The 14397-nt window shown below is 56.2% G+C and overlaps 1 protein-coding gene across 4 annotated transcripts in view; it reads left to right on the top strand.

Annotated features, from left to right (window-relative positions):
* Window positions 1-14397, top strand: part of RNF213 (ring finger protein 213) — a 69987-nt gene that overhangs the window by 43422 nt on the left and 12168 nt on the right. For all 4 annotated transcript variants that reach the window (XM_090059589.1, XM_090059587.1, XM_090059588.1 and 1 more), the window contains 14 exons: window positions 377-531; window positions 861-1076; window positions 1552-1733; window positions 2481-2601; window positions 4769-4869; window positions 5994-6176; window positions 6492-6661; window positions 6763-6865; window positions 7961-8075; window positions 8471-8678; window positions 8934-9121; window positions 9509-9631; window positions 13200-13310; window positions 13910-14152. In XM_090059589.1, coding sequence (XP_089915715.1) covers window positions 377-531; window positions 861-1076; window positions 1552-1733; window positions 2481-2601; window positions 4769-4869; window positions 5994-6176; window positions 6492-6661; window positions 6763-6865; window positions 7961-8075; window positions 8471-8678; window positions 8934-9121; window positions 9509-9631; window positions 13200-13310; window positions 13910-14152 — 2219 coding nt within the window. The remainder of the gene's footprint in view (window positions 1-376; window positions 532-860; window positions 1077-1551; window positions 1734-2480; window positions 2602-4768; window positions 4870-5993; window positions 6177-6491; window positions 6662-6762; window positions 6866-7960; window positions 8076-8470; window positions 8679-8933; window positions 9122-9508; window positions 9632-13199; window positions 13311-13909; window positions 14153-14397) is intronic.

Genomic DNA, 14397 nt, shown 5'->3' with positions numbered 1-14397 from the left:
TGCTGCCAATTCAGGCATCAGCGATCTGCATAACAGAAATGCCTAGATGGTAACTAAGCTGCAGAGAAGAGTGGTGGCGTCACTCCTGCTTGCATCTACTGTGCTGCCACAGGGGTGTTAACTGTCCCCCCAGCATCGTACAAAGGGAAGAAGGGAGTCCTCTCAGCATTCCAGCAGCTGCTCCTCTCCCTTTTCAGCCATGCTGGTTACAATTGGGGCTGAGCAAGAACATCGAGTGCCTAAAAGCTGGCTGCATTGCTTATCCAGTCCCTGCTGCAGCTGTTGCTTCTGCAGCAGAAGCCACTGTGGGAGAAGAGCGGTGTCAAACCACTGTTCCCTCTAGCCTGACACCTTCTTTTGTGTCCTGCCGTTGCAGGCCCTGCAGCGAAGTTTGTGGATATATTCCAGAAGACCCCGCTGGGCAGCTTCATTTCTAGCCTGGCTGAGCAAGACAGGAACCAGCTCTTCCACTTCTATGTCATAGACTTCATCCCCCTGACTATGGGTGTGTCCTGTTCCGGAGAGTTACAGGTGAGCATCTGAAACAAGGACCAAAAATTGCTAGCTGTGGGGAGCAGATCTCCCCTCAGACATGATTCAGAGAACATGTTGCAGCATGCGTTTGGCCTGTTTTGCTCAGAGTCTGTCGTGGAGATGATTAGCAACAAGGGGCAACAGGCACTTGCCCTAATACAGCTATTACTTTTGCAGAGTCGCATAGTTGCCTCTGCTAGGAGCACCAGTCTGACAGCATTTTCTCTGCATGGCACTGATTCCTTCTGGAGCTGTTTGTATAGGTTTTGGGAGCAGACGGGATGGGAAAACTTCCTTTTCTTTACAGTTTTCTTCTCCGCTCTCAGGTTCTGCAGACAGCTCTCTTGTCCTGCGTTGAGGAACTACAGGCTGCGTTGCCAAGCGCTGAGAGGATGCTGTCCTTGCCCTGGGTCCACCTGGGATACCATCAGTTCAGGAGCCGGCTGCAGAACTTCTCCAGGATCTTGGCTGTGAATCCCAGAGTGCTGAAGGATCTTCAGGAACAGGCGGTGGCAGATCCGATGACGACACGCTCTGGGATGGTAGGGCTTCCCTTGCATGTTGTGTGATCCTTAGCTATAGGAGACAGGACTCCAGTGGGAACAGCTTCCCCAACTCCGAGTCCAGGTCCCTTTGGTTGGTTGTATTTCATTTCAGCAGTGGTCTGCCACTAAACACAGGGAACTAAAGGCCTGGGCAGGACCCTTAGCCTATCATGGGTGCCTGGGCTGTGTTATTGCCTGTTTATCACCTATCTGCCCTATAGTGATGGCAGGAAATGGATAATCTGTGCCCTGGGTTGTGTGCCAGTGACTTGAGCCATGGGCTAGCACACTGTGTGACTTGGAGGAGAGCATTGCTCTCTGTTAGTGAACCAGTGTGCACAGCGCAGCACTTGTGCATGCCTTTGCAGTACCAAGTCAGAGTCCACAGCCCTGAAATTCAGCCAGGAAGAGGAGGTCTCCACCCATTGTACCCAGTTCTCTTACAACCCTGTGCATGCACACGTCTGTCTAGGTGCTGGATGTGTTTGCGGCCCTGGCTTGTACTGAGAGGCTGGAGAATGAAGTGCTGAAGTGCAACCCACAGGCTTGGCTCCAGCAGGTGAAGAACCTTCACATGCCCATTGAACTTGTCTGCATGGAGAACTACCTGCAAGGCCACAGCAGTCATTGCCATAAGCTGCTCCAGGAAGTCAGGTAAGTGCCACAGATTCCCTGGGAGTCCTGATCTTCCTCTGGAGGACGCCTGAATGCAGCTATCGTGCGCCCCTCCTCAGACAAAAGCTTTTAAACCCATTACCACTGGGCTGGACTGAACAACCCAGCACCAGAACCTCTCTGCTTCACGTGCCGCACTTTGCTCTCTCCCCCATGGGACCGCAAGCATCAGCAAGTCACATTCCCAGCGGGGCCAAGGATGAGTTCAAGTGAAGTCCCTGGGCAGCGACCCTGACCAGGCTGTTAGCTTAATTCCCCATCTCCCAGGTCACATATGTGGAACTGCACAATCCCAGAGAGTGCGGCCTTGGGGATATGGGAGCAACAGCAAGTGAAGAATAACCCTCTGACAGTGGAGCTCTCTAATTAGCACCGTGATATAGGGCTCGAATCTGTACAGGACTGCTTTTATCCCACAACCTGGGGATTTTTGTACTTGTAGGGTCTCAGGACCCCAGTCGCATACGTGGAGCCTAGTGTGGTAGGCCTTGCACAAACAGAACAGCTATTGTCTCAAGGAGCTTGTAGTATGAGAACAAGATGGGGGAGAAGCAACAAGGAGCCCATAGGACAGAGAGCAAGGACACCTGGTTGATGTGGAGAACAAGAATTGCAACACATGGGTCTTGCATGGATCTGCCCTTTCCTGTCCTTCTCCCCCTCACTGCTAACATCAGCCCGTGAGGCTCCCTGTGCCCGTGCTGTAATGGGGCTTTCTCTCTGCAGGATCCGGTGGAACCGGATCTTCTCCATGTCTCTCTTCATGGAGCACGTGCTGCTGGGGGTCCACACCCACCTCCCAGAGCTGTGGGACATGGTGCAGAGACACATCTTGATGCTCAGCAAGGTAAGATCAGGACGCAGGGGCTGGGAGGGAGAGAGCACTCTCCTCTCCCCTCCTTTCTTTCTGTAAATGACTGGTTCGATAACCGAGGGCTGCCCCACACCTCCTGTCACGTAGTCACAGTCAGGGCTTGGTAAATTGTTCGGAATGGGTGATTCAGGATGTTTTGCCTTGCCTCTTCCTCTTCATGAATTGCCTGTGAGCAGACTGCCATGTCCCCAAGTCCTTCTGTGCACCTCGTCCCCAGTTGTTCTGCTGTGGCCAACCTCTTTGCTCCTGGACTGGGACGGGAACCCACCCTTGGGACAGCTGCCATCACTTCTGTTCCGCACTTGCGCCCGCAGCCAGACCTCCCTTGCAGAGCATCGAAAGCCCTGCTTCAGAGTATAGGAACTTCTGGCCTCCCATGGCTCGGGTATCCTTCTGAGCTGCTCTGCTTCTTGGTGTTAGGGCGAGGCCCAGTCGTGGTTCGCTTGGTTGTGGGGCAAGGAGTCAGCTAGCCAAAAGGGGTGGGGGGAATCCAGAAGAAAACATTGTCTTCTGTATCCTTGTTCTTGTGGCTTCTGCTTGGGTCCTCCCTAGCTGGTGCATACAAAGATGGATCTCACTGATTTCCCTTCCCCAGAAATGAGTCATGGACTTGGGCAAAAGCAACCTGCAACAGCACAGTGTTGACCCATGAGAGTGGCTCTTAAAAATCCTCCTTGTCCTCAGCTCCCATGACTCCTGGCTTCCTGCTCTCCAGTTAGCTGTTTGTACCATGTGGCAGTGCGGGTGGCCCGTGGCAGTGCTAACGACTGCAGAGCTGGGCGGGGCTGTCACAGGGTGGGGGCCCAGGAGCAGCTGCGATCTCTCCTAGCGCCCCCTCCTGTGCCAAGTGGGTGTCCATGCACCCTCGCTCTCGCCCGCCACGTCTTTGATGACAAAAGTATTAAGGGAGGCTGCCTTTTGCCCCCTTGGACACGGTATCCCTGATGTATCCCAGTTTGTGTCCCGTGAATTAAAGCCGCAAGGGCTACGCGTGGCTCCTACCACCCCCAATACCACGCCCCAAGCCTCTCAGATGTCCCGGATGTTGTTTTGTCAAAATCCCTTGCTGCGCCCTCACGGCGCCCCCTTGCTTGCCCACTATCACCCACGTCCTTGCGGGTGCCCTTCGGGCTCGTCTCAATCGCCCACCCTGGGGCCTTTCTCCACGCTCCCTGCAGACGCTCTCCGGCCCCCGTCGCAGCCGCGCCCTCACCGGGGCGCTCTCTCTCTCAGTTCTGCCCACCCTGGGGCCCTGCCTCACGATCAGGGCCCAGGTGGCCATAGCCGTGCGTGGCCCCCAGATTCCCCTCCCTGGGGCTCCTGTTCTGGTGCGCCCTCCCTGGGGCTGAACACAAGCACCCTCTGGGCTTCTCGTCGGTGCCCGCTCTGGTGCTCCTCACAGCTGGGGCCCAGGTGCCCGTAGCCGTGCCTGGCCCCCAAGGCACCGTGCCCCTTCGCAGGGCTGAGGTCAGCGCACCCCCACCGAGGCTCAGGTGGCCGTAGCCGTGCCTGGCCCCCAGACCCACCTCCTCGGGTCGCTCGCCCGCACTGGGGCGTTTCCTGCACGACACTGCCCTACTGGGGCCGGGGTCGATACACCCCCAAAACGCGGCGCCAGGAGCCCCCACGCTACTGGGGGGCTCCCATGAGGCCGCCTCCAACCCCTGCGGCCTCACCCGGTCCTCCGGTGTGACAACAAAGCAAAACCATAAGCCAGTCGGCTGCAACTCAAAACCAAGCCTCCTGGCTAAAGTGTCAACCTCTATGCCGCCTGGCTACTCGGCAGTCGGCTCCCTGCCAAGGCTTTCTCCTCCCAGTATCCTCGAGCCAAAGCTATTCAGGCCATCAAGCTGCCTACTCCAGCAGAGCTCCTTCTCCCAGGGTCGTTAGTGGGGAACGGCCTGCTTGGCCTCGGCCTGGGCTGTTTATATAGGCCGGGCCCTGCCCCCTTCCGGTCAGCTGACCGAACCGTGGTTGCCCCGGCAACCAGCACCTGTAACTCCCCCCCTTAAGCTCATACCCGGCTAGGAGCAGGGCACGAGAGTGTCCGGCGACGGGCTGGCTGTGGTTTTGCTTCTCTCTTCGCAAGTCTGTTCTGAGAAGCAGAGCAAAGCCCGCTCTGATTGTCCTTCTCTTTCAGTGTCTCCAGGGCAACTCCGACCTCAAGACTCAGGAAACGTTCATTGCGGTGATGAAGGTGCTGTGTCTCTGTAAGGAAGAAGCCAGCAAAACGATCTGCAGGTAACATCGTAGGGCTGGGCAGGATGCTGGTATACTTACACTAAGTATTGAGCGCTGAATCTGGAAAAACGTGGCCCGCTGGAGCAGCGGATGAACATCCACGGGTGCAGGCCGGACCTCGCATCCGTGCCCTGTGGGTGGATGGGAAGGAGGGATGCTCTCCTCTGATTTGAGCCCATGCTCTTGTACTGTCCCAAGCTGCTTCGTGGCCAGCTGAAGCTCATGTCTCCCTTTGCTGCTCCTTCCTCCTCCAGCAGGTAAGAGGCCTTTCACGGACAAGCCTCCCAGATCTGGCAGAGATCACATGGAAGCTGCTGTTCTACTTGGAGGTGCCTTGTCCACCCAGGGTCTGCTCTTGGGATGCATGTGACCTGAGTGTGCAAGGCAGAGTGCTCTTGGACAGCAGCCTCCCATCTGGCCGTGCCAGTGCCCCTTGCACCTTCCAGGATATTTTAACCAAAGGGGCAGAGGGGCTGCAACCACCACTCACTTCCTTCTTGCGGCCCGGGGTGCCAGCCAGAACACCAACAGCATCTGTGATCCTTGCAGTGCAGCTTTTCTGACCCTGGGACCCTGTCTCCTTCTAGTCTCTAGATTCCTTTATGTAAAAGCCCTTTCTGCATCCACTGGACAAAGAAAGGGAAATAAAAACACTCAAGACTTGTTCTTTGTGGGAGAGGGGCACACTCCAGGCCTCTTCAGTGTGCCGTTTGCTTTCTGAGGGGGCCCTCAAGAATGGGGAAGGGAGGGCGCATGGAGTGGCAGAGGCTGGTGGTCACAGCTGCCCAGTCTGTTATATCCTTGGCTATGGTTGTCTGGAGGTTGCGGGGCCTATGGGCTCAGCTTCAGCAGGAGCTGCTTTTCCAAAAGCCTCCAGTCCCACTTGCATGGGACGGGTGCCCCAAGAGTACGATCTGTGGACAACACCTCTGTAGGAACTGCAGTTCCTGTAGGCAAGTAGCTGCTCTTGCTTGTAGGTAGCGGTTCAATGCACCAGATTTATTTGCAGCTCTGAGAGGAGCTGGCAAGACCCAAGCTGCCTTCTCTCCCCATTCTGAGCTGCAGTAGGAGACTTGGAGGCTTGTGCCTGGACTGCTTGAGTCTAGCCATGCTGTGTATTGCAGATATGGTCTGATGCCATGTCCGATCTGCCTGGGAGACCCCAAGGATCCCGTCAACCTGCCATGCGATCATGTCTTCTGCCAGAACTGCATCAAACAGTGGCTAGCACCAGGCCAGATGATCTGTCCATACTGCAGAGTCAACCTCCCAGATGCCTATAATATAACCGTCTCCAAGAAGCTCAGGTATTTCATCTGTCCCATAAAAACCAGTGTCATTCCCCCTGTATCAACAGACACATAGTCATGTTGAGAGACCCTGATCTTCATCCCCAAAGAATGGTCTAGCTAAGGCTGTCGTGATCGTGATTCGTTTTCCTCTGCTGTGGATTGTGAATTCTCTTGGTCTGAAACTTGGATTTGACTGTGGAGAATCCCGTGTTGCCAGTTAAATTCTCCCTGCTCCTCATGTTCGTCGTGGCTTTACCCACGGTGTGGTTAAACTAGGCCTGCGGTTGTCTGGGTATCTCGGTGACCCTGTTTCTCTCACCCTTTCCTCAGTGACGCTATCGAGAAGAACGCCAAGTTTCGGCAGATGTGCAACAGCTTCTTCATAGACCTGGTTTCCACCATGTGCTTCAAGGACAATGAACCGCCAGAGAAGGACGTGATTGAGGGGCTGTTACGGCTGCTGTTTGCTCACCGGAAGCCTTTCAGAGTTGGTATGACGGGTAAGTCCTGCCCTCTGTGCTGGGCTCAGCCCCCACACAGAACATATTTTCTCACCTTTCTTGAGCCCACGTGACGTGCTCTTTCTTTCCCCTGCATGCAGAGCACCAGGCCGTGTACACAAAATCGCTCTCCCCGTTCGACGACGTGGTGGACAAGACGCCCGTTATCCGCTCCATCGTGCTGAAGCTGCTATTGAAATACAGGTGAGGGCTGTGGGGTGGGTGGTGGGTGTGCTCAGACTGCGCGTCTTCCTTCTCTCGAGCCAGTCCAGAGCCTCCCGGGTTCTCACGTGTTGCTCACAGGGGGGTGGAGCGCTTCAGTCGTGCTCTGCGGTTTGAACCTGCTCTGGTGAAATCCCATCTGTGCCTCTGAGGGAGGACTTGACCAGGTTACTGTACATCCAGCCGGTCCTCACCTGCCTGTCAACTACATGCACATGCTCGTGGAGTAGAAGAACGATGCTGACCGCATCTGGATGCACAGAGAAACATTCATAACTATGGCAACCCCCCCTCTGACACACACGGACGTTGAATACTGCTTCCCGTTTTCAAACAGATGTTTGTTCTTTAAGTGCCCTCTGTGGGTGAGGCTCCATCTGGCCTGTAAAGAGACTGCCTCATTCAGAGGAGCTGCCCTTTGATGGCTTGGTTATGCCTGCCAAAGACTTGATATGGAATTTATCATATGTTTGCGCTGAGCAACCATCTGGTAGGCAAATGTGGTGGGTTACGTACAGAAAGGAGGGATCCTCATTAATAACACAGGAGCTGACTTCTCTAGCACGGGGAGGAGTGAGAGGGCTTTTCTCTAGGCAGACTCCAGCCCTGAACATGCCGCATGCGACTATCACAGCCTCAGGCTCATGCTCTGTTCTCTCTCTGCCGGGTGCAAAGCCCTCTTTGGTGCCCTAGATTTGATCGTGCCTTTGGAGGTGGCACAGGAAGCCTAGATCTGAAGGTCGTTCAGCAGCTGAATTTGTTGAGTGATGGTCCCTAACCCTCGTTGGCAGCTTGCTGGCTCTCGAGGAGGGTCTGATAACAGCAGCTGACTGAAGTTATATAGGAGCCTCCTGGTGTCTGGTGCAGCCCTGGTGCTCGCAGCTCCGCAGTGCCCCTTTGGATGGGTCAGAGATGTCTGTGTCCCCTGCCGAAAGCTGTCGCGGCCACCCTCTCCATCCCAGCAGTGCCCTGACGTGACTCCATGTGGACAGGCTTTAGCAGCTCGCGTAGGATCTCAGCAGGGTGCAGTAACGCTGGGTCGCTGGGTTGGTAAGGGGAGGTTTCTTTGTGCCGTAGCTTCGAGGAGGTGAAGGGCTACCTGCAGGAGTACCTGAGGCAGGTGGAGCAGAACCAGATCCTGGGCAAAGACGACAAGTCGGAGCTTTACGTGCTTTTTGTCAGCTGCTTGGAGGTAGGCTCATTGGCTCCCCTTCCTTTCCCAGGGGCTGGGTGGGGACATCTTGGCCTTCAGGAGTCCCATGTAACACAGACCCTTCTGGCAGCCTGGGGGGCTCCCATCCACCATGTGCTTGCTGCCCTCCTAGAAAACACAGGAGAGAGTTAAGTCCTAAGGCTCTTTCCACCTGCACCCTGCAGTGCCCGTTCCCCATTCGCTCTGCACTCGAGCGAGGCCCTGTGTTGCAGCATTACCGGACCTCTCCCCTGCTCCCTCGCTTCCTCCCTCTGCCCCAGCACTCTCCACGATCGTGCAGAAAGGCTCAGATCGTAGCACAGACCTAAGCTGCAGCGGCCAGGGGCAGGGAAGGAACAGGGTGGTTTCCTCCTCATTCGCTCCTTCTTTTTCAGGATTCAATGTACGATAAAACTGGAGCATGCTCTGGGAAAGAGCAAACCCACTCTTTGCGGGAAGGGGTGCATTTTCTAGAGAGATACCAGAAGAGCAGCCAGAAAGCCCGAAGGGAATCCTCCATTACACACCTGCAAGCAGTGGCCAAGGTCCGGCTCTGCCTGGATAGGGCTGCAGAGCTGCTCAGTGAAATGCATGGGTGTCAAGGTAGGTTGGGATGGGCGCGGGTGCCGTCAGCTAGAAGTGTGAGCAGAGCATGTAAGCAAATCTTAGCTCAGGATTCAGCTGTACTTTAATCCTTTCTCTCTCTCTCATGTGAGAGCAGGGCAGGGGAACGAAGGCATGCCACATTATTGCAACAGGAGCCCATTCAATCAGAAATAAAACAACCAATGTAGTCTGTCCCGGGGGAACAGCTTAACAAAACGTGAGACTCTGAGCTCGGCTATATTCTCTCCACAGGCCAGGCCTCAGAAAAGTCGCAGTACCTGCAGGCGGTAATGAAGTTTTGCACGCACGCTGAGAATGACTGGTACCGCATCTACCTGGTCCGGAGACTCGCCAACCAGTACGGGATGGAGTGTGCCCAGCGGCTTGCCAATGAGGCTCAGTCTGGTTGGATATTTCCCGAGGAAATTATTCAACAGCAGGTGAAGCAGACCCATCTCCTCTCCCGGACTGACCTTCCTGCAGTGTTTGTGTCCCAGGGGGAAATTCCCATCCATTCTCTCAGCTTGTTGTCCCTGGGCATGATGTGTTTGGTCCTGTAGTTGCCGCAGGGCTGGGGCAGCTCTGAGTGCAGCGATCTGCACCTACCTTTGGAGAACAGCTTTGCTTCTTTGTGCCAGGACTTGGTTTCTGGTGCAGCAGAGCTGCTTTCCCAGTGCCACAAGTATCCAGGGAACAGCGTTCACTGTAGCTAGGTGGGCTGCCTCCCTCTGCACAATGCAGAATCAAATGAACTGTTCCCACAGGGCACTTTTGCTTTTCACAAGCTGCCCCGTGTTCACAGCTGGGTGTTTTGTTTGTGACCGCAGAGGGAACAGCCCAGCCAGATCGATCGGTACCTGGTGTGCGGCGAGAGCTACCGGGTCCTGCGCGATGCTGTGGGGAAGGCGATGCTGGGGTGCAAGATGGAGGGCATTGCCGCAGCCCAGGAGGTAAGGCAGTCCTCTGAGAGCACAGTGCTGCTGTCCAGGCGGAGCTTACGGGGACCCTTCGTAGGTCAGCAGGGCTTGACTTCTGGGGGATCCCACAAGCCGTTCTCACCTGCCTCTGCTGACTTTTCTTTGCTTGCTGGGAGAGGCAGGTCTCTCGTCCCCTCTGACACTATGTCATGCATTGTATGCAACTTGTAGACTATCCCTGTCTCCTTTCCTGTCTGCCAGACACCTCATCCTTGCCACTGCCGACCCCCTCCTAGCTCATCCTGTACAGCCCCCCTGGGGTAACTGGTACTTCCTGCAGTCAGCTGGCAGAGGTGTGTTCTCACACAGGCCGCGCATCCTTCCTTTGTCTTTCCAGGCTTGCGCACCCTTGTCTCTTACCAGGGCACCCCAAGAAACTTATTTCCTTGTTTTATATTTTATCCTTAAATGTGTCTAGGTGGAGAAGGGGGTGTTTACCCTTGGGTGTGACAAAAATGGGCTGGTTTCTAGATTCGTAGATGTTAGGGTGTCATGGGGCGGGGTCCCAGGAGCAGCCGTGATCTCTCCTGGCGCCCCTTACTGTGCCAAGTTGGTGTCAATGCACCCTCGTTCTCGCGCGCCACGTCTTTGATGGTATAAGTGTTATGGGAGGCTGCCTTTTCGACCCCTTGGACACGGTACCCCAGATGTATCCCCGTCTGTGCCCCATCTTAACTTAACTGTCTCCGTGCACGAAAGCCTTAAGGGCTACACGTGGCTCCTGGCACCCCTAATACCATGCCCCTAGCCTCTCAGATGTACCGGACGTTGTCTAGTCTATTACTGTTGCCCACACCCTTGCGGACGCTCTCTGGCTTCTTTCCTTCGTCACCTGTGCTCCCCGCAGACGCTCTCTGGCCTTCCTCACAGCCGTGCCCACACCCTTGTGGGTACCCTGGGCTCGTCTCAATTGCCCACGCCCTCACAGGTGCTCCCTGGGCTCGTCCCACTCTCATGGCCCACACTAGGGCCTTTCTCTGCGCTCCCCACCCGCACTGGACTTAGCCTCACGCTCCCTGCCCGCACTGGGGCCTCATCTCGCAATTGGGGCCCAGGTGCCCGTAGCCGTGCCTGGCCCCCAAGGCACTGTGCCCCTTCGCAGGGCTGAGATCAGTGCACCCCCTCCTCGGGTTTGCAACCCCACCGAGGCTCAGGTGGCCGTAGCCGTGCCTGGCCCCCAGACCCACCTCCTCGGGTCGCTCGCCCGCACTGGGGCGTTTCCTGCACGACACTGCCCTACTGGGGCCGGGGTCGATACACCCCCAAAACGTGGCGCCAGGAGCCCCCACGCTACTGGGGAGCTCCCATGAGGCCTCCTCCAACCCCTGCGGCCTCACCCGGTCCTCCGGTGTGACAACAAAGCAAAACCATAAGCCAGTCGGCTGCAACTCAAAACCAAGCCTCCTGGCTAAAGTGTCAACCTCTATGCCGCCTGGCTACTCAGCAGTCGGCTCCCTGCCAGGGCTTTCTCCTCCCAGTATCCTCGAGCCGAAGCTATTCAGGCCATCAAGCTGCCTACTCCAGCAGAGCTCCTTCTCCCAGGGCTGTTAGTGGGGAACGGCCTGCTTGACCTCGCCTGGGCTGTTTATATAGGCCGTGCCCTGCCCCCTTCCGGTCAGCTGACTGAACTTACACCCAATGGAAAGAAGGGGCCATCACCAGGGAGGGCTATTCTGCAGTTATTCGGGGATGTAGGGGGGCAGTCAGGAAGGCCAAGGCAGAGATGGAACTGGGACTAGCTTCCCAGATTAAGGACAATAAGAAGTCCTTTTTTAAATACGTAGGGGGTAAAAAGAAGGTCCCGGGTAACGTGGGGCCCTTGCAGGACGCCATGGGAAACTTGGTCGTCACACCAGACGCCAAAGCTAACACGTTTAACGATTTCTTTGCCTCCGTCTTCCTAAGTAGGGACCAGAACAGCCACCTTTACGAGGGGGTAAAAAGCACCCTGTTCAAATTTGCTGATGACACTAAGATGTGGGGGGACGTGGGCACACTGGAAGGATGCAACAGGCTACAGTCAGACCTAGACAGGTTACAAGGGTGGGCGGACGAGAATAGGATGGGTTTCAACACAGACAAGTGCAAGGTGCTGCACCTGGGGAGGAACAGCCGGCACCATACCTACAGGTTGGGGAACTCCCCTCTTGTCAGCACGGAGGCGGAAAAGGATCTGGGGGTCATCATTGACTCCAAGATGAACATGGGCCGGCAGTGTGGGGACGCAGTCAGGAAGGCCAACCGCACCTTGTCCTGCACCCACAGATGCATCTCGAGCAGGGCCAGGGAGGTGATCCTCCCCCTCTATGCGGCATCGGTCAGGCCGCAGCTGGAGGACTGTGTCCAGTTCTGGGCGCTGCACTTCAGGAGGGACGTGGACAGCATGGAGAGGGTCCAGAGGAGGCCACTCGCATGGTCAGGGGCAGCAGGGCAGGCCCTATGAGGAGAGGCGACGGGACCTGAACCTGTTCAGCCTCCAAAAGAGAAGGCTGAGGGGGGATCTAGTGGCCTGTTACAAACTAGTCAGGGGGGACCAGCAGGCACTGGGGGAGTCCCTGTTCCCCCGAGCACCGCCAGGAATAACGGTCACAAGCTGGCAGAGGGCAGGTTTAGGTTAGATATCAGGAGGCGCGACTTCATGGTCAGGGCGGCTAGGGTCTGGAACCAGCTTCCAAGTGATGCAGGCTCCTACCCTGGGGGTCTGTAAGAGGAGGCTGGATGTAGACCTTGCTGGGGTCATTTGACCCCAGTACTCTTTCCTGCCATGGCGGGGGTCGGACTCGACGATCTGCTCAGGTCCCTTCCGACCCTAGAAACTATGAAACTGCGGTTGCCCCAGCAACCGGCACCTGTACCATTTCCTAGGAGCAGACACCTCGGTGCCCTGCGACATAGGGGCTGGAAGGGACCTCTCGATCATCAGGTCCAGCCCCCTGCGCTTGGGCAGGAAAGACTGCTGGGGGGCAGATGACCCCAGCAAGGTGGGCATCCAGGCGCTGATGTAGGACATGACTTTCCTCCTGCTTTGGCCTTCCTATACTTCTCACTGTCTTTGACTGCGAGCTTTCTAAGGAAGGTGGTGAGTCTTCCTCTGTCAACGTAGCACCTAGCATCTCGGGCCTCTGCCTTCTGCAGGAATGTAAATATTTAGTAGTTTTCGGGCTTGAGTAAATATTGGGACAGGAGACGAATGGCAGGTAAACTGAACCTGCCAGGAAATCCTTCCGGTGAATGGGAACAAGTCAGCATGACTGGTGTTTTGGGTGCCCGGTGATGTTGTCGTGGGCTGTGTTGTGGGCCTCCAGCAACAAGGAACCCAAGATGACATCCACGCAGTCCTCCAGCGGCAGAGAGGGACTTCTCAGAGCCTGCTGGGCCAAGACACATCGGCCCACATGCAGCTTGCACTCATTCCCTCGCACACCAGCTTCTGTGGCAACGGGTGATCTGTGCTTGCCGGGGCTGGTGGGAACACGCATGAGAGAAAGTGACAGGTGCAGCTTCTGCATCCGCTGCCTGACCTGCTGCTTTTCCTTCTCAGGCATGTAACAGCCCCAGACCTGCACAAGCCGTTCACCTGCTCCTGGCCATTTTCCGAGAGGTCACAGTTCTGTATGGATGCAAGGACCCAGGCCTCCACCCCAAGCAGGAGGTGAGATGCTGGCTCCCTTGGCAGCTTTGCAAGGGGGCAGGCAGTGCACTTGGCTATTCCTGGGCTGCGGGGGCAAACTCTGGGTCACAGTCATGGGAAATGCCCTCTCCTTCGCTGCCCCGCATGTCTGAGGGCATCTGGGCAGAGACGACTGCCTGATGAGAAATCTGAGCACTTAGGAGGTTACTTGGCTCCCATTCCCGCTGCGTCCTTGCGGTCTTGACCACGTGTAGAAACCCTCCCAATGCCCGCACCAGGTAGGGAAGTGAGCTTACTGCCATTTGACAAGTGGCAGATCCCAGAAGGTGTCTGGGCCGGTAGGTTTGGGCACCTAAATGTCTTTCTGGACCTGGTCCTTGGTGACTTGCCCAAAGTTGCATGGGAAGCACGTGGCCAAGCAGGGGGCTACCCCATGTCTCCCCCTCTGAGCTGATAGCTCAGCCCTAAAGGCATGTTCCCCTCTGCGGTCTGAAGGGTCAGCTATAGAAGATAGAGTACCGTGTCCTCCTCATCCCAGAGCTGTCGCGCCTGATGGTACAAGTGCAGGAAGCAGCTGCTATCTTGCACTTACTTAGCTGCTTGTCCACACTTGCCTTTAGCAATGCGACGCTCTGACCAAGTTCATCCAGAGCTGCGAAGCCCTGGCCTCGGCAGAGCAGAAGGAGTTTGCAGCTGCCCTGGTGCTGAACAAGATCCCGTCACTGGCCCTGAACCCTCCACGCTTCACCTACGATGGGACGCTGATCGAAATGGCCGTTCACACGGCTGCCGTCCTGCTGTGTGGGCAGAACCCGATCCTGGAACCCCTGAGGAACCTGGCCTTCGATCCCAGCTCGATGCAGGTGAGGGGAATGGGCTGGTCTGGAGCTTTCCTTGACATCCTAACTTGGGGCTCTCACGCAGCCTGCCCCTGTATCAGGTGGTTTTATACTGCAGCCGTGTCCCCCGGGATCTGAGCTGTCCCATTCATCTCACCTCTACATCAGTGGTCAGCATTGACTGCTGCTTATCACGGCACATAAGAAAACTGTTGGAGGATTGTCCTGGGGAGAGCTGAAGTTCAGGGAGTGATGGCTCATGGCAGCAA

Source organism: Crocodylus siamensis, chromosome 8 (assembly GCF_052110815.1).
Source record: "Crocodylus siamensis isolate JL-2025a chromosome 8, ASM5211081v1, whole genome shotgun sequence".
In the NCBI taxonomy this organism is placed as follows: Eukaryota; Metazoa; Chordata; order Crocodylia; family Crocodylidae; genus Crocodylus; species Crocodylus siamensis.
The sequence above is the reverse complement of the archived record's forward strand: the minus strand, read 5'-3'. Positions and strand labels throughout refer to the sequence as shown.